The following is a 26023-nucleotide window of genomic DNA, read 5'->3' as shown; positions in this document are numbered from 1 at the left end:
GCATCAACACGGATTTCGGAGACTGCACAGCACAACAACAGCTTTGCATGTCATCACCACACACATTTGCCGTGGCTTCAATCAACCCAGGCCATGTGATAGGACGGTCCTCGTGGCACTGGACCTATCGAAGGCATTCGACACGGTCAGCCATGCCAAATTATTTGATGAGATCGCCAACACGTCCCTCCAGCTAGGCCTGAAACGTTGGGTCGCGAATTATCTGTGTGGCCGCCAGTCATTTGTGGAATTTAGGGATAAGAAGTCAAAACACCGTAGAGTGAAACAGGGAGTTCCCCAAGGTGGGGTGATATCTCCGGCTCTGTTTAACCTCTACCTATCCTCCATCCCACCTCCTCCAGACGGCATAGAGATCGTATCGTATGCGGACGACTGTACGATCATGGCATCAGGTCCCCCACCCATTGATGACATCTGCGATAGGTTGAACGTCTACCTCAACGAGCTTGCCTCATATTTCGCTGCAAGAAATCTGAAGATATCCGCCACCAAATCTTCAGCCACACTGTTCACTACAAATACGCGTGAGGTGAATTCTGAGCTGACTGTGATGGTCGATGGAGAAATGATTCCGACCATCAAGTGTCCCAAAATACTTGGCGTCACATTTGACAGCTCCTACACTTTCTCCCCACATGCCACAGCAATCTGCAATAAAGTCAAAAGTAGAAACAAGGTCCTCAAGTCACTCGCTGGCAGCACTTGGGGTGCAGACAAAGAAACCTTGTTGACCACGTACAAAGCAATTGGCCGGTCTGTGGTAAGTTATGCAGCGCCAGTGTGGTCACGTCAACTTTGTGACACGCAGTGGAATAATATTCAGATCTGTCAGAATGCCGCCCTCCGAACTGCGACGGGCTGTCTCCTTAGTTCTCATGTGGACCACCTCCATCAGGAGACAAAGATCCTACCAGTGCGAAGACATAACTACATGCTGTCTAAACAATACCTTCTGGGCTGTTATCGCAGGAATCATCCAAATCATCATCTTGTGGATAGATACCCACCGCCCAGAAGCCTTAAGGTTGATCTACACGATCCACAGCGTGAGGTCCAGCGCTACAAGAGAGAACCTCTAGATCAAGCGGCATACATATCAAGCGGGTCTGAACAACATTCATGCAGACACGGTAGCAGACGCGTTAATTGGCTACCGGGTGAATGTAGTCCTTGGAGAACGACCGCCACCCATTGCACCCGAAGAAATCGACCTCCCCCGGAAAACCAGAGTGGTTCTGGCTCAATTACGTTCCGGCAGATGCAGCCGCCTCAATTCCCACAGAGCTAGGATTGATGCCGACGTGCAAGATGTATGTCCCGATTGTAACCAGGGACCGCACGATACACGTCACCTGTTTAACTGCCCGGCCAGACCCACTCGACTCAGACCCAGATCCCTGTGGACGCACCCCATCTTAGTCGCGGAGTTCCTGGGTCTTGACACTCAACAGAATCAAGCAGACGAAAGATAGTACACAATAAACTGCTACAACAACAACAACAAAAGACTTTTAAATATCTTGCTGTTACTCTGGACCATAAACTTCTGTTTAGCGAACATATTTATAAATAGCGCCTGCGAAAAAAAAGTCATTGCGAGCACTCGCCCACCACTTAGTCAAAAATCTTATATTTAACTGCGTCACTAGGCCTATTTTGGTATAAGGCTGCTAGATGTCACATTAAAAAAATGTTTATCATTCAAAACAAATGTTTGAAAATGATAGACAGCAAACACTGAAGATTGGCTATGACAAATTTCGTGATTTTACAGAAAGACAAAATTTAATTTTTTTTACAAAAGTAAGAAGCTCTTCTTATGAAATAATAATGGAATGCATAGAATAATTTTTTAACACAATTATGTATAACTATTTCATCAATAAACTGGAAAATTCTGTTTATAGTAGATTATTGTATATAAATAACTAAGTTATAAGCATTAAATTATTTTTGAAAATCCCCTTCTTTTTACTAGATAAGGTTTTTCTTTACCAATTTTTACCTTAACATTTTATTCATTGTCGGAAATCTCAAGTACCCAAAACAAATGCGCAAGAATTATATGCTTTAATATTTAAATTAAGATAGATCTCATAAACTATTGTAAATAAATTGTATGTAGTACCCTTAATCATTGGATGACTGAATGAATTGAATTGTATTGAATTGAACTTTAATAATTTTTTTGACATAGAAATTCGATTTTCTTTTGTATCACCCCAAATGATTGGTAAACAAGGCGTACGTTCAACATATTTTTAATTGCACGAATTAAATATTTATTTAATAGTATACATTTTACATTGATCAAGATTGTATTGTGGTCCCTTTCACACATATTCAGTGCGAAAAGAAGTGAGAATGAGTCAATTATATGTATCGTTTCTAACATAAACAGATACAAAGTGGCGTGGGTAGCCAAAAAAAACAATATCAAGAAAAATAGAAAGTATGAGTTCTTTTATCTCTCCATAAAATAAAATTATATAATTATAATAGCAAAGTAAAAAATTATTGTGAGAAACGTTACGGTGGAATAATGAAAAGCGGAAAAAATTAGGATGTGAACAAATGGAATGGACAAATTCCAAACTCAACAAATTGCAGGAATTGAAAGAATGCAAACGTGGTAGGGAATATCTTTTTATATATAAAAATGAATTTGACTTTGTTTTTTGTATGTTCCATATACACCAAAGACCAAAGTGTCACAGATTAGAATCATTCAAGTTGGCATGTCGAAAGCCGAATGAATTATTATATGGAGCATTTTAACCAATTCCCCTTTTTGTTCCTTCGTAAATAGAAAATTAATTTGCAAATTTTTACGAAATTACCCTCAATTGTGTTGAAAAAGTTTGTGAAATAAGCAAATACAAGTTTTTGATTATCTTTTGGCACCGTTTATCGCAAGTTTAAAGGACTTTTTTTATTTAATGAAAAAATTTGCAAAATGCAATCATCATACCGCAAGTAAAAAGCTGCAGTTTCATACACAATCAACCTTATCTGTGCAACCTCTTATAAAAGAAGACCAAGCAGTTTGTATATCATGTACAATTCCTAAAATCTTCGGTAAACGCTTAAAAACGGCTGAAACGATTTTCTTGAAATTTTTACAGATGGTGAATATAGGTTACTTCGTTTGTTGATATTGGACACCCCTTGCCCTAATTAAAAAAAACAAGATCTCGGAGATGGGTACGGCTATTTAAGCGAAATTTTGTTTGTACACTTACAAATTTCAGGTGGGGTATCTATATATTGTATATAGACCAATCACGACAATATGGGACTCAAATTAAAGGCATTAAAGAGTAGAAAACGCATATGATATCCAATTGTGAAACCAAATGTTTGGGGACCACAACAGCCCCCAAAACTTGGCCCCAAAATTGGATATAAAATAAGTTTTTAATCTTAAATACTTTTCATTTGAGCCTAATATTGCCATTGGTCGGTAAACCTGTCCTCTTTGGGGGTGTTTTGGGGGACGGACGGTCTCCAAATACTTGGTTCAACATTTGGACATCAGATTCGTATTCTATTCAAAAATACCTTATATTTGAGCCCCATATTGCCATTTCCAGTAAATAAGTTCTGTTTGGGGGGTGTTTTGCAGAAGGGGTGGACCCTCAAAAACTTGGTCCCAAACATAGGTATCAATTACGTGCCCTACTCCCCAATACCCTTCATTTGAGCCCCATATTTTTATAGTCGGCAAACATGTCTGCTCTGAGTTTGAGGGATGGGCCACTGAGTGACTTGGCCCTGACAATATGCGATGGTTGCCTTTTATATTTCGAGATTGGACAACCCTTATGTTGCAATCTGCCAGCTGACAACTCTATCGTAAAGCTGGACACTTTTGTACGTATTCGGAACGTTTTGACTTACGAGCGTTATTTGTGTTGTTTACAGAAATTAAAAGATTCATCTCACCCAAAAAATTAAATTAAATCGTGAACATTTTCATACCATTATTTTTTACAACTTTCGACGTGGATTAACTCAACAACAGTGCATCGATGAACTAAGTTAAATTTTTGGCGATGAAGCTGCATCAAGGACCGGTGTTTATCGATGGTATGGTGAATTCAACCGATGAATTTCGTGAAGGTCTTCCAAAATAATTTGTTGTCAATGACATCGTGACAGGTGATGGATCGTGGATTTACGGGTATGAGCCCGAAAATAAACAGCAGTCTATACTGGGTGTTTCAAGATTAGCCAAATCCAACAAAAGTTGCTCGGAACAGTCAATTCTGAGTGGTACACAACCATTTGTTTGCCAGTTGTCTTCCAAGAAATCTATCACCCCGACAATGTGAGCTCTCACACATCGGCTCAAACAACTGAATTTTGAGCACTCAAAACATCGATTTGATGAGTCATCTGCTGTATACTCCTGACTTGGCACCGAACGACTTCTTTTTATCCCCGTACGTAAAAAATAAAATGAGTGGTCAACGTTTCTTAACACCTGAAGAAGCGGTTGATGCGTTCAGAATGCATGTTTTAGAGATACCTCAATCAGAGTGACAAAAGTGCTTCGACAATTGGTTCAAACGCATGCAAAAATGCATAGATCTTAATGGGGAATATTTTGAAACCCCGAAATATAAAAGGCAACCCTTGTATATTAGATTCGTGTTCCACTCTACAATATCTTTTATTTAAGCCCCATATTGCAACCGTCAGCAAATACGTCCTATTGGGCGATGTTATGGGTGGGGGGTGACCCCTTAGACACTTTTTTCCGAATGTTGATATTAGATTCGTGCTCTGCTCCCAAGGACCTTTCATTTGAGCCCCATATTGCTATGGTCGGTAAATTTGTCCTCTTTGGGTGGTGTTTTGGTGGAGCGGCGGCCTCCGAAACACTTGTTCCCACATTTTGGTATCAGATTCGCATTCTTCTCTCAAATGCCAAATATGTCCGATTTAGGGGTGTTTTAGGGGCTGGGGTGGTCCCCCGTTTTCTACTCTTTGATAACTTTCGTTAGAGTTCCTTGATGTCGTGATTGGTTCATATATATATATTTGGTGGATTTTTGGGGTGGGGCGGCCCACCAGGTACCACACCTGACACTTTGATACCACATTTTTGTGTTTAGGTTACTGTAAGTGTACTAACAAATCTGCGAGATCTTGTGTTTTTGAAAATTAGGGTAAAGGAGTACCTAACGTTGCACAGTGGGCCAAATGGCAAAAAAATTGGAAATAAGTCTACAACTTTTTATCTGTTGATTTTAGCCATACAAAATGTTCTAGACATTTGTAGAGGAGGACATAGGCTTTCAGAAAAGTGCTGTTGTTGGTCCATATCTTTAATACAGGGTGAGCTACAGGGTGTGAAAGTTGACCACTTTTGACTTCTCCAAGCTTCTGGGGGCCATAACTTTTGATCTACTCAACCGATTTACATGATTTAGGACTCTAGAGAAAGAGCTTGACAAGATCTAAAAAACTTATGCATAAAGTACCATGCCATCGTGTACTGTTAAGGAGTTATGAATTGTTTAATTTTAAAATATGAAAATTTGGCCTTGGTTTTTTTCAGTGTTTTTTTAATAACTCCGTCAATTTTAAAGCTATAAACTTCATACTTCACACAAATTATGCCAGCATATGTGTGCATAAAATACAAAAGGAATCACGTGAATATCTTTGGCGGTTTAAAAATGGCATCGTTTTCAATATGAAAAATATTTTTTTTGTCAAAAAATTGCAAAATTTTTCAAAAAAGATACTCCCATTTCCTTTAAGTTTTCGCAAACTTTGGCCGTCAAAGCATTATCATTTCTTTCCATTTTCACAAAGTCGAGGTATTAAGAAAAGTTTTAAGTGCTAATTTGGCTAATTTCGATATCAAACAACACCGTTATCTTAAGACCAAAATGGCCAATTTTTTTACTAAACTTCAAAAGTTTCTCACTGGAAAAAAAGTTCCACGGGGATTTTTTCGCTTTTTTTGAACTTAAATGAAAGCTTAAAATGTTCCCAACATTTTAAGGTATGTCTCGCCATATCCTAGCCATAAATGAGATCGTAGCGATCAAAATACTGAAAAAAGTCAATTTTCAAGTAGTGCTATATTCATTGCTAAAAAACAAGTATTACGTCACATTTTATTGCAAAGATGTTAAATAAACTTTTATTTGGTAACACTTCTTCTACAAAACACAAAAAGAATCATGGAAATATCTCTATTCTATTCCATTTTATGGAACCGGCAATAAAAAAGTCAATTTTTCAAAAAAGTCGAATTTCCCAAATTTTGTTTTTGTTGTCCTAATTGCACATGACACACTATAGCCATATTTACGCAACATACCTTATCGTAAAGGAAATTTTCATACCTTTCCAACGATGTATAAAACATTTCTCAACTCGGATTCTATCTACTCTAAAATTCATTTACACTTCATTAAACTCTATATAAAAATGTCTATTTGTGAAATGGAACCTTATATGGGGCCTACACTAAAACATTGATAGATTTGCCCAGGGTTTACAATACAAATGTGTTAGAATAAAAAAAGGTCTCCTGCCAAAGTTTAAAAAAATTTGAATAAAAATATGTGTTTTAGAGCGAAAACACTTCGCATCGGCGTGCGTTTGTATAGTACCTACATCTATTTTTAATGTAAGCTGATGATTTTTGAATAAAAAGTAACCTAGAAATATACCTGCATATATATATATATTTGTGTTAAGATTTGATGCAGACAAATGTTACCTGTTTCGCTATGTCGAATTCCCAGGAAATCCACCGTATCAATGAATGTGAAAAAACCTACCCATAAAAAATTCATTGTCATTTTTTTTAACCAAATTCGAGTCCAGGTAAATAATTATAGAAGAGTAAGTAAAAAGAGGCACTTTGGACCCCTTTTTACGATTGCGTCTGATACCTGAAATGGGTCATTAATTGTGAATATATTGCATAAATATTTGAACAAAATCCAAATTTTCTTCATTATATTTTGTAGAGGCGTAAAGGACATTTATAAGTTATGGAAGTCATACTGAAGTATTCCACTCTTTCGAAAATTGTATGGGACATCAAAAATGATTCCAAATCATACACGGAGTCATTTAAGGAACTTGTTTACACTTTGGACCACATATATGGAATAAGGCTAAATAAAGACGCTTTAGACAAACTTGAAAAATTCTACAAATCATTTGAGAGAAGGTTGCCAGAATGTTCATTCGCAAAAATCAAGTTTTTCAAAATGTATGAGAAGTGGCTGAAATCGGATCTACTTATTGAAATTAAACCGCTGATTCCCGGCCGGCCTAGCAAAGCATACGACGAAGTTACGGAGAAAACCAAAAAGAAAAAACAAGAGGAACTATTGGCGGCACATCCGCCAAATTTAATAAAAGATACGTTCAAAACAGCATTGTTAAAAACACAACCAAAAAATGTTGGACGAATTGTCGATGTTTTACCATTAGCATCTCCGAAAAGGGTAAAGAGAATGGTAGAAAGTATTCCAACTCCAAAATCGACTACAGAATTCACGGAGGAAGATGCACTGGCCCTGATTTTGAACCTAGGCCTCTCAAGAAACAAATACTCAACAATGAGGAAGGCTCTTCGTGAAAAAGGATGGGGTTGTTTACCCTCAAAACATAAATTGTACAACACCAGGACGAAAATGGTGCCATCAAATATATACGTGGACGAATTAAAAGCAAGAGTGAAACTTGCTGATCTTGTTGAAAATACAGCTGTTAGAATTATTTCTAATTTTACTGAAGAACAGTTGAACACATGTAATAATTCCGAAGTGGTTTTGATCAGCAAATGGGGTTGTGATGGATCATCTGGATTTTCCGAATATAAGCAACAAACAGAAATAGATACCAACTTCGCATCAATTTTCATGGCATCATTAGTACCATTGAGAATGAGATTGTACAAGGACCAATCTTCATCATCGAAAGAAAATGCATTTCAAGATATATGGATAAATAGAACACCTGGGTCAAAATATTTATGTCGCCCAATTCGGTTTGAGTATACAAAGGAAGACCGGAACACAACACGATCTTTGGTGAACGAAATAAAGGAAGAAATTGCTGCATTACCCATGATTGTTATAAACCAATTGGGAAGAAATATAAAAGTTTCGTTTCAACTACAACTCACTATGATCGATGGAAAGGTGGCAAACGCATTAACTGGCGTTATGTCCAATTGGAGATGCAATATTTGTGGCAAGAAGAATGGGCAATTCGAGGACAAGTCTGATGAAAATTTAGTAAACGAAAATGCGCTCAATTTCGGTATTTCGCCCCTGCACTGTAGAATTCGATTCATGGAGTATTGTTTGCATTTATCGTATGACCTTAAATATCGGACTAGCCCTGGAAACCGCGATGTCTCTGCTAGAAACAACCAAGATCTTCACAAAATGAGGCAGGAAGAGAAGAATCGAATCCAGTTGGAGTTTAAACAAAAGGGACTTATAATAGATAAACCTCTTTACGGATACGGAAGCACAAATGATGGCAACTCGGCAAGGCGGTTTTTTGAGGACCCCGTATCGACATCTAAAATAACCGGTCTTGATGAACACTTGCTAAGACGATTCAAAGTGATTTTGGCTGTAATCAATAGCAAAAAGATGATAAATTCAACCAAATTTGAAGCTTATAGTAATGACACAAAAAACATTTTATCTGATTTATATTCGTGGAAAGCTTTAACACCGACAGTACATAAAGTCTTACATCATGGCAAGGAAATTGTGGAATACAACATACTTCCGTTAGGAGAACTTACAGAAGAAGCTCAGGAATCCCGTAATAGAGATGTTAAACAGTTCCGGCTTTTCAATACCCGAAAGAGCACCAAATTTAACCAAAATTATGATTTACTTCAATATTTATTGTTATCGTCTGATCCGGTACTATACAGCATCAGAACTAAATGGCTACCAAAAATATGTGACGATATAGATAAGGACGATCCCGATGCCATTCAAATTAAAGAGCTTTTAAATTTTGATACCTTAGATTATTTGGTAGAGAATAAAATCAAATAATACAAAACTAAAATGCTTTTTTATTTTGGGAGTAGCTAATATACATATAAACGCACGCCGATGCGAAGTGTTTTCGCTCTAAAACACATATTTTTATTCAAATTTTTTTAAACTTTGGCAGGAGACCTTTTTTTATTCTAACACATTTGTATTGTAAACCCTGGGCAAATCTATCAATGTTTTAGTGTAGGCCCCATATAAGGTTCCATTTCACAAATAGACATTTTTATATAGAGTTTAATGAAGTGTAAATGAATTTTAGAGTAGATAGAATCCGAGTTGAGAAATGTTTTATACATCGTTGGAAAGGTATGAAAATTTCCTTTACGATAAGGTATGTTGCGTAAATATGGCTATAGTGTGTCATGTGCAATTAGGACAACAAAAACAAAATTTGGGAAATTCGACTTTTTTGAAAAATTGACTTTTTTATTGCCGGTTCCATAAAATGGAATAGAATAGAGATATTTCCATGATTCTTTTTGTGTTTTGTAGAAGAAGTGTTACCAAATAAAAGTTTATTTAACATCTTTGCAATAAAATGTGACGTAATACTTGTTTTTTAGCAATGAATATAGCACTACTTGAAAATTGACTTTTTTCAGTATTTTGATCGCTACGATCTCATTTATGGCTAGGATATGGCGAGACATACCTTAAAATGTTGGGAACATTTTAAGCTTTCATTTAAGTTCAAAAAAAGCGAAAAAATCCCCGTGGAACTTTTTTTCCAGTGAGAAACTTTTGAAGTTTAGTAAAAAAATTGGCCATTTTGGTCTTAAGATAACGGTGTTGTTTGATATCGAAATTAGCCAAATTAGCACTTAAAACTTTTCTTAATACCTCGACTTTGTGAAAATGGAAAGAAATGATAATGCTTTGACGGCCAAAGTTTGCGAAAACTTAAAGGAAATGGGAGTATCTTTTTTGAAAAATTTTGCAATTTTTTGACAAAAAAAATATTTTTCATATTGAAAACGATGCCATTTTTAAACCGCCAAAGATATTCACGTGATTCCTTTTGTATTTTATGCACACATATGCTGGCATAATTTGTGTGAAGTATGAAGTTTATAGCTTTAAAATTGACGGAGTTATTAAAAAAACACTGAAAAAAACCAAGGCCAAATTTTCATATTTTAAAATTAAACAATTCATAACTCCTTAACAGTACACGATGGCATGGTACTTTATGCATAAGTTTTTTAGATCTTGTCAAGCTCTTTCTCTAGAGTCCTAAATCATGTAAATCGGTTGAGTAGATCAAAAGTTATGGCCCCCAGAAGCTTGGAGAAGTCAAAAGTGGTCAACTTTCACACCCTGTAGCTCACCCTGTATTAAAGATATGGACCAACAACAGCACTTTTCTGAAAGCCTATGTCCTCCTCTACAAATGTCTAGAACATTTTGTATGGCTAAAATCAACAGATAAAAAGTTGTAGACTTATTTCCAATTTTTTTGCCATTTGGCCCACTGTGCGTTGTACTGTACGCAAAATGCTATGATTGGTATTTATTATGATTCATTTTAAATATGTATATAAATTAATTTGTTTATAATACTCTATAGTCCATGTCCCCGACAATGAAGAGAGGTTCATAATGGAAACGGCAATTTTTCCTCTTTTCTTTATATTTTTATTTCATGTTTTATACGCAATTTAATTCAATGAAATAAAAAGTTATTCGTTCGTGTGAAAAATATCAATTATTTATTTTTATTAAAAGAGTAAAAAAGTTGTTTAAAAGAAAGGGCAACTTTCATATAATTGGATTATGTAGTTAATAACAACTTTAATTGGCTTTTTGAGCTTATCATAAATACAAATTGCAAAATTGTTAATCAATAATACAAATTTCAAATTTTCAAATTTTCGATTGAATATGCATATTTCTTAATTGAACCTAGTTCTTATTTTTTTCTGTGTTTATATAGAAGAGAGCTATTTATGAAGATTAGTCAAAACCAGAACAATAATCACTTTGTATCCGTACGAAAAATAAAAAATATTGTTTTTTTTTTATCACAATCATATGTGCCCTAAACGGGGTACGCGGAGTTTAAATAACCAACATTTTCAAGTTTCATCAAAATTGGATGAGATATGAGCCTTTGTGCCCTCAAAAAGTGGTATGCAATTTTGTATAAAACATTTACTATACTCGTCATAGGTAAGGTTAGGTAGGTTAGGTTAAGAGGATGCAGATATTAATCCGCCCCATGCCACTATGGACATACACCTGAGCCAGTAATCGGCTTCTTGTGCGCTCTTAAGACAAAAAAAAGTAACCTTGAAATAGAAAATCAAAGTTAGGAATTCTGTGTTACTTACAAAATCCTTAATTCTTTTCCATTCTACTCCTCCAATTTGGTTCATGTCTGGTATAGTGTCGCCACCTAAGTGCCGATATCTGTTAGACGCGAAAGCCGTATATTGTATATTCATAAGTACTATGTGTAGTGTAGTTCAACTCGTACAATTGCTTGCTTGCCTTGTCAACAATTTGGTTAGACCAAACTCACACACACACACGTCTTTTTTCTTTGCGCTCACATCATAGGTACTCAGTATTTGCGCAAGAGCCGGTGTCGCCCGGCCTCTCACTGAGACTCTCCGCTCGAAACCCCTGATTGTCCGCGTTGCAGCTTTTCCGTATAGAGCATTCCACTATCCGCAACCTGTGGACGCGCCCGGCAGCTCGCAGCTAAGTTTATCGTAACAGCAATGAAGAGCACATAGATCGGACCTCAATGTTCCAGCCTGTGTGGTGCTCACAGCTATCCCGTGCCGGGAAAAAAGAGATTCTGTTGCACACTATTGTCGTCTTGTGCAGGTTTTTACAAATATCATCGAACATCAATTAAAGGAAATAGTTTTGAAATAGAGTCAGTCGAACGAAGCAATACGAAGTTGTCTACATTGTACGTGTGCCTCTGTATGTTTCCTGCAGGCGTAGGAATTAATGTGGAGATGTGTATGCTGCCCATCTATGTTCTATACCATCCACTAATTTCGTCAGTCCCTTTGTATCACTTAGAAATGTTCGTCTAAGACGCCATCAAGTATGAAATTATTATTCTTGATCGTCATGATGATCTTTCCAAAGAGTGCTAACTTTCGAAGTAGCAATTACTTGTTATTAGTGTAGGTCGGTTGCGATTGTAAATGGGTCAAATGCGTCCATGTTTTCATATAGCTACCGTATAAATAGGCGCAATTCTTATCCGATTTGGCTGAAATTTTGCATGTGTCGTTTTGGTATGACTTCCAACAACTGTGCCAAGCATGGTATAAATCAGTCCATCACCTGATATAACTGCCATATAAACTGATCTTCCAATTTGACTTCCTAAATCTCTGGAGAGTGCAAGTATTCCTCGATTTGCTGGAAATTTTGAAGGAGGAATTTTTTATGACTTCTAATAGCCATGATATGTACGAGCGTAGAAAAATATTTGAAAAAGTCATTCAAAGAACTTGTCAAATGCGAACCATAGTGAAGGGCATATAATTTTCGGTCCGGCCGAACTTAATGCGCTTTTACTTGTTCAACACTAGAAAGACCAAACCGGTCAAAATAACCGATTGGAACTATTTTGAATTAAATTTTTTTTTTAATGATAATATAATTTTTTATAGATGTTGTAGGTTTTATAGCAACAATTTTAAATTATATTGTGTATTGTTGACCTTTTTGATTACAATTTCGTGGATAGTTCGGCTTGAAGTCATGTACAATTATCAAAAACAGATGTCGGTGTTTTTTTATTAATTGTTTTATTTAAAAATTTCCCAATATTTCGATTACCGCCGGTAATCTTCATCAGGGAATGGATGACTAACAAGATTATAGTACCATAAAACAGAATTTAACAAAAGCACAGAAACAAAATATGAATTTGATTAAAATTTTGAAACAGAAATTATATTTTAAAACAAGTGAACTTATTTCTTACACCACACAAGAATGAAGCTTATTGTCTATTGCTTTTATTAGTCTATTGCTTATATTTTTGTATTAAGTTTCTATATATTGGTGCACAGTGGTCTGTATCCGTTTTGTAGTTCATACGTTCGGCAGTTGGGGTGTTAATTATGTGCAGCATTTCTAATGTGAATCTTCTTTTGTAGTTAGGTTGACGTCCTTGAAATGTGGTACATGTCCTCGAGTTGCACAGTGAGCTGTGAGTGCAGTCTTCTGTTCTAAAGACTTATCCTTTGATCCGATTTATGAGCGGAAACACTTGTTTTCAGTTTTGTTTTTGTAGTGCTAATATATGCCATTGGGCATATATTGGACTTGTCCCCATCGCAGCTTATCTTGTATACTACGTTCGATTTTTCCTCTTTCCTTATCCTGGTTTTAGTCTTGCTAAATAGGTTGTTGACGGTATTGCCGCTTTTTAGCGGCAGTTGGTATGAGTCTTTGTTGTAAATGTTGGAATTACCAAATCTCTCCGAAAAGCCTGAAATATATGTTGTCCTTTTCAAAATTCTTTGTGCAAGTTCCTTCGTATCCTTGTCTTCACGTGTTTTATTAGATCCGTTATCGTTTTTCTTGGGAAATTATTTTGCTCTAGTATGTTTCGAATTCTCTTCTCATTTTCGCTGTGGAAGGATTTGTCGCTTATTTTGAAAACCCTATCGATGAAATTTGTGGCAGTGGCTTTGAATAGAAGTTAATGAGTCTTCGCGATGCTGTTTATTTTTGATACCAATCGAGCTTCAATCTGTTGCCTTTCCTATGGACTATTGTGTCAAGGTAGGATAGCATGCCATTTGTTTCGCATTACATTGTAAATTGGATCTGTTTATTGAATGAATTCAATATTCGGAGTGTGTTGTCTACTTCATTCTTGTCGATTATGCAAAATATGTCACCTACATATATGGTCAAAAATCGCGGTTTGCTCGTCAGTTTATCAATACAATTGTCTAGTAGTTCCTCCATATTTATGTCTGTTACAATCGGCGATAATGGACACCCCATTGGCATGCCCTTTTTCTGTTCATAAAACCTGTCGTCATACATAAAGTATCTGGAATCCTTTGTACATAAGTTTTCCATTGGAATTTTTGTATATTCTTGAATAATTGTCCATTTGTCCTTAATTGTCGATATCGCCAGATTGACAGGAACACTGGGGAACAAGAATACAACATCGAACGAGACTAGCAATTCCGTGTCTTTAATCTCTTGGTCGTTGATTGTCGTTTTAAATTCTATTCCGTCCTTTATGTTGTATATTGAGTCCTTCGTAACATTGTTTAATATCTTTGTGATGTATTTGGATAATCCGTATGTAGGGGAGTTTATGGAGGAACATATCAGCCTAAGTGGGGTGCCTGTTTTATGGATTTTATCCCATTTATCCTTGGAGCGTTAGCAGTTTTACTCAATAACCTGTTTCTTATCGTCGTGTTTATGATGTTTTGGGTGTCCACAATTTTGTTGTTTTTGATTTGAATTCCTGATGTTGGGTCTCTTTTTAGGGTCTCTTTTTCTCACATAAAATTCAGAAAAATTCATAAAATCTTTATTTGAATCGATAGTATGGTCCAAATAATTTAATGTTTGAAGATTATTTCATGCTAATGTTGACCGTTACAGCGCCCCAAATGCTCCATCCGCTCAGTCCAATTTTGGCATACTCTTTCCGACATTTTGCTATCTGACGAATAAATGGTTCAATGTTGTCTTCCAATTCGTCAATTAAAACGGGCTTGTCTGTATAGACATTAGCTTTAACATAGCCCCACAAAAAATAGTCTAAAGACGTTAAATTGCACAATCAAGGCGGCCAATTGACCAGTCCCAAACGTGAAATAAAATTTCCACCGAACTCGCCTCTCAATAAGTCCATTGTTACGCGTGCTGTTTGGCATATGGCACCGTCTTGTTGAAACTACATGTCGTGCAAGTCAAGCTCTTGCATTTTGGGTCAAGAAAAACGTTGGATATCATCTCACGGTAGCGATCACCATTCACAGTTACGTTATGATTCGCATAATCTTTGAAGGAGTACGGTCCAATGATGCCACCAGCCCTTAAACCGCACCAAACTGTGACTTTTTCTGGATGCGTTGGTAGCTCTTGCAATGCTTCTAGCTGATCTTCACTCCAAAATCGACAATTATGCTCATTTACGTACCTATTGAGCCAAAAATGATCTTCGTCGACGATGGACTTAGTCGCGCGATGAACTTTCTTAACGGAGCAGGTATTTTGCTAATAATATGCAAGCGTCGTTCGTTTGTAAGACGATTCATGGTTAAATTATAGATCAAACTGAAGATGCTGGACAGTGAAACAAAACACGAAACGTGCGTGAGCTGTTTCAACCAGTGTTGCCAAAAAGATGGTAGCTAAAAAATCACCCTTTATAAGTTTTCCACCAAAACATCAAATCATAGTTGAAGTACATATCATAAAATCTTTGTTTCGAATCAAATTTGAACACGCATCTCCAACAATCAACTGCAATTAATTTAACAAAATGTCTTTTCATAATTTACAGATTTTGTCAAAATTTCCAATAATTCAACACGTTTTGTTTGGAAATTTGATGTCATTTGACGTTATGAAATCTGGAACAATGATACCAAGTGCTCGTTTGGGTTTCGTTCAACCGTCTGCTCCCGTTAAAAAGCCATATGTAGGTGATTCCTTAGAGCCTACTACAAGCTCGGTGGATTCGACTACCGTCACAGGACGTAAATCTCTAAGCGCAGAGGATAATGCAGCAGTTACAAAAGAGCTAGAATAGTATGGTAAAGTTATGTAATTCAATTATAAAATATTTCTTTTTTGTTTTTTGAAAAAATACATATTATGTACTGGAATAATGCAAGAACATTCACTTTATGTATTTGGGATTGGGGCAGTGAGTAAGTTTTAATAGATGTGTAGTTTTCGACATACATAAAAAACATTCTATCTTATCTACACGCAAAAAAAATAGTTTCACACAAATAAAATTTTTGCCAAGTAAACTTTTCCGAAAAATGTTGGACTTTGTTAACGATAAATATTTTTTTTGCGATAAATTCTATATTTGTGGCAGATATTTTTTTACCCTGACAATACCTTTCATTCTTGGTATATAGAACATACTTTTAATTAAATTTATTAAACTGTTAATTAATTTATTAAAATATGTATATATTTTTATACCCTCCACCATAAGATGGGGGGTATACTAATTTCGTCATTCTGTTTGTAACTACTCGAAATATTCGTCTGAGGCCCCATTAAGTATATATATTCTTGATCGTCGTGACATTTTATGTCGATCTAGCCATGTCCGTCCGTCTGTCCGTCCGTACGTCCGTCTCTCTGTCGAAAGCACGCTAACATCCGAAGGAGTAAAGCTAGCCGCTTGAACTTTTTCTTATTAGTGTAGGTCGGTTGGTATTGTAAATGGGCCATATCGGTCCATGTTTTGATATAGCTGTCATATAAACCGATCTTGGGTCTTGACTTCTTGAGCCTCTAGAGGGCGCAATTCTTATCCGATTTGAATGAATTTTGGCACTACGTGTTTTGTTATGATATCCAACAACTGTGCCAAGTATGGTTCAAATCGGTCCATAACCTGATATAGCTGCCATATAAACCGATCTTGGGTCTTGACTTCTTGAGCCTCTAGAGTGTGCAATTCTTGTCCGATTGGAATGAAATTTTGCACGACGTGTTTTGTTATAATATCCAACAACTGTGCTAAGCATGGTTTAAATCGGTCCATAACCTGATATAGCTGCCATATAAACCGATCTTGGGTCTTGACTTCTAGAGCCTCTAGAGGGCGCAATTCTTATCCGATTGGAATGAAATTTCGCACGACGTGTTTTGTCTTGATAACCAACAACTATGCCAAGAATGGTTCAAATCGGTCTATAACCTGATATAGCTGTCATATAAACCGATCTTGGGTCTTAACTTCTTGAGCCTCTAGAGGGCGCAATTCTTATACGATTTGAATGAATTTTGGCACGACGTGTTTTGTGCCAAGTATGGTTCAAATCGGTTCATAACCTGATATAGCTGTCATATAAACCGATCTGGGATCTTGATTTCTTGAGCCTCTAGAGGTCGCAATTATTATCCGATTTGCCTGAAATTTTGTGCGACGGATTCTCTCATGACCATCAACTTACGTGTTTATTATGGTCTAAATTGGTCTATAGCCCGATACAGCTCCCATATAAATCGATCTCTCTATTTTACTTCTTGAGCCCCAAAGGGCGCAATTCTTATTCGAATTGGCTGACATTTTACACAGGCCACCAACATATAATTTAATTGTGGTCCAAACCGGACCATATCTTGATATCGCTCTAATAGCAGAGGAAATCTTTTCTTATATCCTTTTTTCCCAAAGAAGAGATGCCCGGAAAAGAACTCGACAAATGCGATCCATGGTGGAGGGTATATAAGATTCGGCCCGGCCGAACTTAGCACGCTTTTACTTGTTTATTTTAAAATAGATAATTCAAGTTCAAATATTTACCAAATAAAAGCAGTTGGTAAATCAAACTGTTTCAGAGTTTAATTGGATTTTTTTCGAAATTATTATACACAATTATATTAAAAGTCTTCCATTTATGCCGAACTCCATTATGGTTTTGTATTATGATCTTCCGTATTCGTTATGTTATAAGTAAAACAAAAAACTGCTTATGGGAGTTGTTGGTTTCGCTTTAATGATTTTCTTCATTGGATATACCAGCATTTTTGTGCCTAAAGTAAACTCTCTTTCCGAGTTTACCATTGGCACTCGTCTGAGCTACTCAATATACTGGGGCTGCTCTTTACTCAGTCAAAACAAAACCAGAAAAATGATGTGTGGGAGAATGTGCCTATGCCAGTGACGAGTACACGATTGCAATCATTTGCAAGCCCATGGGCCTGATTGGGATTATTTCCTTTTGTACCTTTAATGATTTTCTTCATTGGATATACCAGCATTTTTGTGCCTAAGATAAACTCTTTTTCCGAGTTTACCATTGGCACTCGACTGAGTTACTCAATGTACTGGGGCTGTTCTTTACTCAGTCAAAACAAAAAAGGAAAAATGATGTGTGGGAGAATGTGTCTATGCCAGTGACAAGCACACGATTGCAATTATTTGCAAACCCATGGGCCTGATTCGGATTATTTTCTTGTGTACTAGTATTTTTGCCATTGGTCTATACGTTCAGATACCCGTTCTCTGTAGCAGGGGAGACACAAGAGAATAATTCTTGACCCGGTACACAAATAATCGTTTGCGGTTATCAGTTTTAGTTTCTGACTAATTGAAAGATTTTCAGGACACCCGTGTGATGGAGAAATACTAATGTATTTCAAAAGCTTGAAATCTTATCACACAAAAGTGAAAGATTTTCGACCTATTAGTCTGTCGTCCTTTTTTGTGGACGACATAGAGGGTTCTTTCGCTGTCAAAGAATATTCAATGGTAGCATTTCGATGTAAAACCAACGTCAATAATGAGGAAGCAAGAGCATCGGGAAATCATTACTACCGTAAGAAAATTGATTAATAACTTACATACTAAAAGATGCTTTATGGCAGGCTTAGGATCTATAGATCTACAAAGAAGGGTCAACAGAGTGACAATTCAAGCAGGTCTCCTATACTTTTGAATAAATCCATTAAGGTGCTATCAGACGACAAGTATTTGTCATATGACGTGTTCAGCATATATAAAAGTGATAGGCATCGTCTGATACTTATGACTATGGAATATGAATTTTTTTACAGCTAGCTATATTTCCTCGGACATATGGGGGACTCCCTCGGGCCAATCCGGTACGTACAGCCGGCTGCCATGGGATTGACCGTATGGTATTGATTATATAATATGCTATACATACATACTCTATAGTATTGCTATGGTATTATTACGGTATAGCTAATATCATTCGGTATCAATGTTTCTTTCGGTGTACATATATACACACATGGGTAAAAAATTATAATACGAATGACAAATACATTATGATTATAGATCGTGTTTTGCTGGGCAAATCCAACATTTTGGAAAGGGCAAGAAAATCAATTCATGCCCTTTACAACTGCAAGAGTATCCAAAGGATGGCTCACTTGTGCATCACAGCCGCATTGAGGACTATGCTTGTAATGGCGCTTGTGGCTGTGTTGGTTTAAATCTTTCTTTTCTTTTTTGTTCCTTTTCCGGTTTGTGGCCAGACTGATTGTGTTATGGTGTTGGTGGCTTGGTTTGGCAAATAGCTCCCTAGATTATACCTGTGATTTCGCACATTACAGTTAAACGCTGTTATATCTATGCTATGCCATTGAGTCTTTATGCCCTAGGCAATGATGTTATCTCCTTTTCTCCGCGACATATTGAGTTTGTTTTGCATTGGTATATGTCGGGCCATTTCTTTTTTTGTTGTAAACTTTGCTAAGAGCTTGGGAAATTCTGATGCTTTGGCGAGAAGCCATCTTCCTCATTTTTGGCAAGCTTTCCCAGAGTGAACAAGTGTACATAAAGCTACGATCGTTGTTTGTTGAGTCAATTTTTAATAAAACTGCTGTGAATTTTTTTATTGAAACGTCATCCTTTTTTTTATGAAAACCGCTCAGTTTTCGGAACTTCTTTAATTATCCATTGTGAGTTTTTCTTATTTTTCGGGTGTCGGTAGGTCGGCATAAAGTGATTTACTTTCATTTATTTCGAATTTTCTTTTTTTCTGTTTTAAGGTTGGAATTTTATTCTAACTTATGTTAAATTTTACAATTAGGGTGTTTGGATAAATTTTTGAGCCAAACTACCATTGAATCATAATTTATTTCCGGTCATTTCAATTATTGATTTGCCGCATATGAAACCCGCATTAACCATTTCCCGATTAAAAACCTACAAAGGTAAATTAAGTTTGGTTTTTTTTTGCTTTGCTCCAATTCTAATAAGAGGTCGTGTGTTTCCCTCAGGTTTCTAACTCTCTTTGGTCGATTTGGTTTCTCTTTTGAGGCGAACGAAGTCCCTGGCTTGACTTGGAGTACCATTGCATCCCATTTACACGGAACCCATCAGTCTGTTACTCAGCGTCGTGAAATTAACTCGTTCCTACTCCCCGCGTTGTGTCCGTGGTCAGGGGAGTGGAGAGGAAGTATTCGGGGACTGCGGCGAAGCCCTGACCGCCTTTGTGTGCTATATAACCCCAAACAAAAAAAAAATAGTGTGTTCCTGCTCATATTCGCAGCCTTAAAAGTGACCTATTTTATAGTGCGAATTAGAAAAAAAAGATCGTTGCTTTGATAGCCTGAAAACTGTAAGAACCTGAAAAAGAAAGAAATTGATTTTTTTTTTCCAAGCAGAAGTCTGCTTTGCATGCATGAAAATCGCATGTTATTTGTTCGTATGTGTTGTTTGATTTTGAACCGCTTCCATTTATATTCATTTTTTTTTTAAATCGGTTCTTTGGAGAAAAAGTAACATTTTTAACAACTTTATAGTGTCTCTAAAATTTATTTAGTTTCCAAAATTTTAAAGGGTAAAAATTACGCAAGTGGTCGAAGAAAAAAAGGATATATTTAAAAAATTTAGAAAAAGTGAAACACTAATAAAGAAAAAGAAAATCATATTAAAACATTACACCCAAAGACTACAACAACAAGTCACATAAAAGAGACAATAAATAAAACAACCAACAAATCTAGTAAGTTATAAGAACATCCACCAGTGTTGGGAAGTGCAAATAGCCCTGCCCCGCATACCCCTGCTGAAAGGCCTTTCATCGTGGGATCTAAACGACAAGTAAGTGGTTTCTTTACTCCTTTGTTTTGTTGTTGTTGTTGCTTTATTTGAAAACACCACTTGCTGTCATTAATGCTGTGGCTGCATGGACTAGTTGTGCCAATCATTTGAGCAGACCGTTAGAATATTGAAGAGCAGTGGTGGTTTCAATGAAGATTCTCTTTTATTTTCAATAAATTCAAAATATATTTCTTTGGTCACAAATTCAGCTGCAATAAATTTCAAATAGATCAAAATAATTAGAACATTTTATAAATCCTGGTAAAAGGACTCGAAAATAACATTCACGTAGGCGTTCAAGGGTTTTTTTCCTTTTGTGTATGCCTTGTTATTTTCTCCTTACAGCTTTAGAGGCATTGAAACATATAGCAAGCTCTTGGCTGCAGTTTAATATGCTCACTTGTTTTTGAATGGTGGTCCCTTACTCTCAGTACATAAATGCATAGCCGTACAAACGTGAATGTTGTTTTTGTTGTTTTCCCTATGGTAAACCAGTTGATGTGACCAAAAGAATCGTTTTACTTTTTCATTTGTTGTTGTAATTATTGCATTGGGTTTTATGTTTTGAAATTATGACACAATTTTAAGCAGCAAATAAGACCAGACAGAGAATAACACTAATACATTTGCAATTTCACCTGTCCGTCCGGAAACAGGTCATTGAACTTCGATCATTTTGCTTTGCGTTTTTTTTTTATTTGCTTTTGCTTTCTTATGCATATTGAACATATGCGCATTAACATTTTTGTTTAACATTTCAGTCGATCGTAACAGACACCTACGAACAAACCTCTGTCACTGTTAATCATTTCGTTTTAAATTTTAGCCATATAGTTAACAACAGCAGTTAAGCAAGTTATTTTGATTTGTTTGTTTTTTTATCTTTTTTTTTGGTTTTTTTATTATTATCTTTTGTATATATATATATAAGGGTTTAAAGAAAAATGTTTGTGAATTTAAAATGAATATGTTTGTTTTTGAATTAATATCGGTTACAATGTCGAATAAAATCATGAAATCGATAGATATGTGCTAAGCAATTTCTTTATGTTTGATTCCTGAAGGCATCGCAGTAGCGTAGAGGGGAGGTTTTGGTTATGGGTTACCAGGGATATATTGGTGGATACCAGGTAACATGGATGGGTGGGCATAGACTTTTCAGGTTGCTACAGCTATAACCTGAATACAATAGGCTCTGCGAAATCGACTTTCTTCTTTCTCTTTTCTACTTCTTGCGTTGCTATTTCGTCCCCATCTTAGCTTAACTTGCACGCTTTATAGACAATTCTTTTCAAAGTTTTATGGTAGCGTTTTCGAGCTTGACAATGGCAAGATCCCATACCCACCGACGAGCAATAAGGCCGAGCCGAATAAGCGTGCCAATGCCAACTTGTCTGCTCATTGACTTGATCAACATGTACTGGCTTTTCAAGAAATTGAAATTGACCGTTGTATGCTACATATATAAAATTTTTGGCGCCCAACGTGGGGCCCGAGCGTTTTGAAACTGATTTTCGTAAATTAATTTATTTTTTTTAAACTTCAAAATATTTTTTTTTATATTTTGGCAAAATCGCTCAGCTCCTATTTTCCTTTTCTATCTTTTTGTGTATTCCCATCCTTTCCAATTTTTCAATTTTCTTCTGTGTATCTCAATTTCAATGGAATTTGTATTTCGTTAAATGCAGTGGTGCTGTCGAATACTACCAGTTATAGGGGTACACGGCCTTGTATCTTTATGAAGGTATCTTTTGTATTTTGCTGTTTGGCGAATTCAGGATTTTGGATCTCTGTCTAATACTGACCTAGACTTTAAAATTCTTAAGATATTTTCTCTCTAATTTACGTATTGGAATTTGTGAATGTTTTCGATTACGTTTGCAACCAACGTAAGCTTATCTTTTCTTTTAGATCTAACTTTCTCTTTTGGGGAATTTCTTTTTTTTTAGAGCCTAGATATATTTTATATTTTGTTCTCCCTTTCTACTGGTGGTCGCCTAAAGGAATCAAATAGTTTCATGATTATTTTGGGTTTTGGAAATTTCGATTTTTATTAGATTTTTTTTTCCATTATTGGTTTTTTATTTTTTTTTTTTTTTGCTTTATTTTTGGTTATTTATTCTTTTTTATTTTAGATTTTTTTTCCGTCTTGGAATATTTTTTTTTCTCTTGATTTTTAAGAGTTACATTTTTTATTTTTTTGGGATTTATTTTGACTTCCATACTTTTGTTTTTGTTTTTGAATAATAAAAAGCGAAATATTTTTCTGAATATTTTTAGCTTTTCAAATTCAAATATTTTTGGGTTTTTTTTTTACTTTTCGTGAAGTCGTCTGGTGAAGGATTTTACTTCGATTTTTCTTCTCTTGTTGTCTTGGGTTTTTTTTTTCAAAATGGTACTCCAACGTAGTAATGAGGATTTGCCTACCGCGCTAGCTAGTGAGGAAAACGGTCCAAAATGTGGCGTGTGCAATGCTACTGTCCCAGATAAGTCCGTTTTGACTGAAACTGTTTGCAGGCATTTATTTCACAAGACTTGTGTTAGCAATCACATTAAAACCAATCCTAATTGCCCAGTGTGTGGTAAGAAAATTACGAAAGATCCTACTCCGTCGGCGCCTAAGCCTGCTTCATCACCTGTAGCTACTAGATCTTCATCGAAAGCCAAGAATTTTGACTCAATGAGATCAACCGATTTAGTCCCATCTACATCTAGTCAATCAGGAAATGCGACTAATGTTTCACAGGGAAAACCTTCTAATACCTCCTCTAGTACGACCCTTGGTATGTCTGAATTTTCTTTGAATGACATTCAGAGTATGGTATCTAGGATTGTTTCTGAACAGCAATCCCAACTTTTGTCCGCTTTGTCCAGCCAAATCTCGACTTTGGTTGATAAGAGTGTTGAGACCAGTTTGTCTAGATTGGGTTCGAATGCCTTCCAAATGGGCCACATTCAGAGTAATCCACCTCAATTGAACAGAGTGGATATAAATTCTTCTCATGCCTTGAACACGTCTTCACCGGATGCTAACAGAGCACCACGAATGCATACATTACCTGATGTAGAGCAGCGCACACTTGAGCAGCTCCTTGGTTTGCCTTCATCATCAGATAATCGGCCGAATGTTAGTGGTGGTCAGGATTCTTTTGATGCTAGGCTTGGTACTAATCGCCCGTACTCTGCAGGATCAGTCACCGTGCCTGATTTATGTATCCGACCCGATAAGGTTAGCCAAATTATGTTTAACTGGAAGATGAAATTTAATGGAAGCTCAAACTGTTTGCCGGTCGACAGTTTTATCTATAGGGTTGAAGCGTTGACAAACCAAACCTTAGGTGGCAATTTTCATTTGTTGTGTGGCAATGCTAGTGCGTTATTTGACGGGAAAGCCAACGATTGGTTTTGGCGATTCCACAAGACGGTAGATATTGTTAAATGGCCAGATCTTTGTCGTGCACTGCATGAACAGTATAAGGATTCGCGTACGGATGTAGATATTAGGGAGACGATCCGAGACCGGAAACAAAAGTCTCATGAATCTTTTGACTCCTTTTACGAATCGGTTATCGACCTCGTGGATCGATTGGAGCAGCCTTTGAGTGGTAAAACACTGGTTGAGATCTTGAGACGTAATCTTTTGCCAGAAATCCAGCACGAAATTTTGAATATGAAAATAGAATCTATCGGTCAACTTCGTGAGATTTGCCGCCGCCGTGAATTTTTCATTCAGGACGTTTATAAAAGGCATGGTGTTTCTGGTAGTAAGGTGGGTCACCTCCAAAAGCGGTTATCCGAGATTGATATCGAACCTGAACGGACACCGGTATTAGAGTTGCTGCCACCTGATGAGGATATAGCAGAAATTAGTTTGATTTGCTGGAATTGCCGAGGGGCGGGACACCGTTACCAAGATTGTTTGGCAGAACGCACCATATTTTGTTATGGGTGTGGGGCACCACAGACATACAAACCCAGCTGTAGGAAATGCAGCTCGAATCCAAAAAACTATTCAGCGATGGCACCAAAGGGTGCAGCCAAAACGAGTCATGCTCGAACGAGCCCCGAAACAAAATAGGGTGTGAGGATATTTTACCCAATTTTGACAGTACTTTAACCGGATATGACAATAATTTACCCAGACTTGAAAATAAATCACCCAGCTTTAACGATGGAAATGATGGTGTTAACTACACAGGAAATGGAAATGAAAAGGGATTACTTTGTACAGATAACCCTGAGTTAGAACGACGATTAGGTCCTAATCCTTTGGTTCCTTTCCATGAGAGACTTAGGAATTATTATGAAGTCAGAAAGAGGATTTTTGGTGAAGACTACAGGCCTAGTAGGTCGAGTATTAGAATGAAAACTTTTTGGAAAAAGATTAAATCTGTGAGGAAAATCTTCTCTGTTTCTGTCCTAGACAGACCTGGAGATGTAAGACCCTATGCTGAAGTTCAGTTGTTAGGCAGAAATATGATGGGTCTCCTCGATACTGGCGCTTCCGTATCCTGTTTAGGTTCTGATGCGGCTACACGAATGTTACATTCGGATATTCCATACAAACCTCTTCACACCACAGTGAACACTGCCGATGGCAAAGCTCAAAAGGTTTTAGGGATTTTGGAGACTTCAATTGAATTTCGCGGTCGAAAAATGGACATAAGGCTTTTCATTGTACCTACTCTCTCGCAGAATCTGATTTTAGGGATCGATTTTTGGCGTTTATATGACCTTTTACCACCGTCTTTGTTACCGGCCATAGGTTCGCTTAATCTTTTCCCTGACGTTTGTGAGATTTTGGGTGATATTGTGTTGACCTCCGAGCAGCGGTTCGAGATGCAAAAGGTGATAGGTCTTTTCCCTTCATTCGCGAAGGCGGGCCTGGGAAAGACTAATGTTTTATGCCATACCATCGATACTGGTGATGCAAAACCAGTTAAACAACGGCACTTCCCAGTCTCTCCGGCGATTGAGAAGTTGATTTATGAAGAGTTGGACCGAATGCTTGCCATGGGGGTGATAGAAGAATCCTCTAGTGCCTGGTCTTCTCCAGTGGTGCTACATAGAAAACCTGGCAAAAATAGATTGTGTCTCGACAGCAGGAAACTAAACTCTCTGACAATAGGTGACGCTTATCCGCTTCCACATA

General features: G+C 36.7%; 1 protein-coding gene across 1 annotated transcript in view; it reads left to right on the top strand.

Annotated features, from left to right (window-relative positions):
* The window catches only part of LOC106094078 (serine/threonine-protein phosphatase 2A activator), a 37430-nt gene extending 21488 nt beyond the window's left edge, over positions 1–15942 (top strand). Inside the window, exon 6 of the mRNA XM_059365327.1 lies at positions 15607–15942. Coding sequence (XP_059221310.1) covers positions 15607–15855 — 249 coding nt within the window. The 3' untranslated portion in view covers positions 15856–15942. The remainder of the gene's footprint in view (positions 1–15606) is intronic.
* Positions 15943–26023: the final 10081 nt, after the last annotated feature.

Source organism: Stomoxys calcitrans, chromosome 3 (assembly GCF_963082655.1).
Source record: "Stomoxys calcitrans chromosome 3, idStoCalc2.1, whole genome shotgun sequence".
NCBI classification, from domain to species: Eukaryota; Metazoa; Arthropoda; class Insecta; order Diptera; family Muscidae; genus Stomoxys; species Stomoxys calcitrans.
Note: the sequence above shows the minus strand (reverse complement) of the source record. Positions and strands in the feature narration are given on the sequence as shown.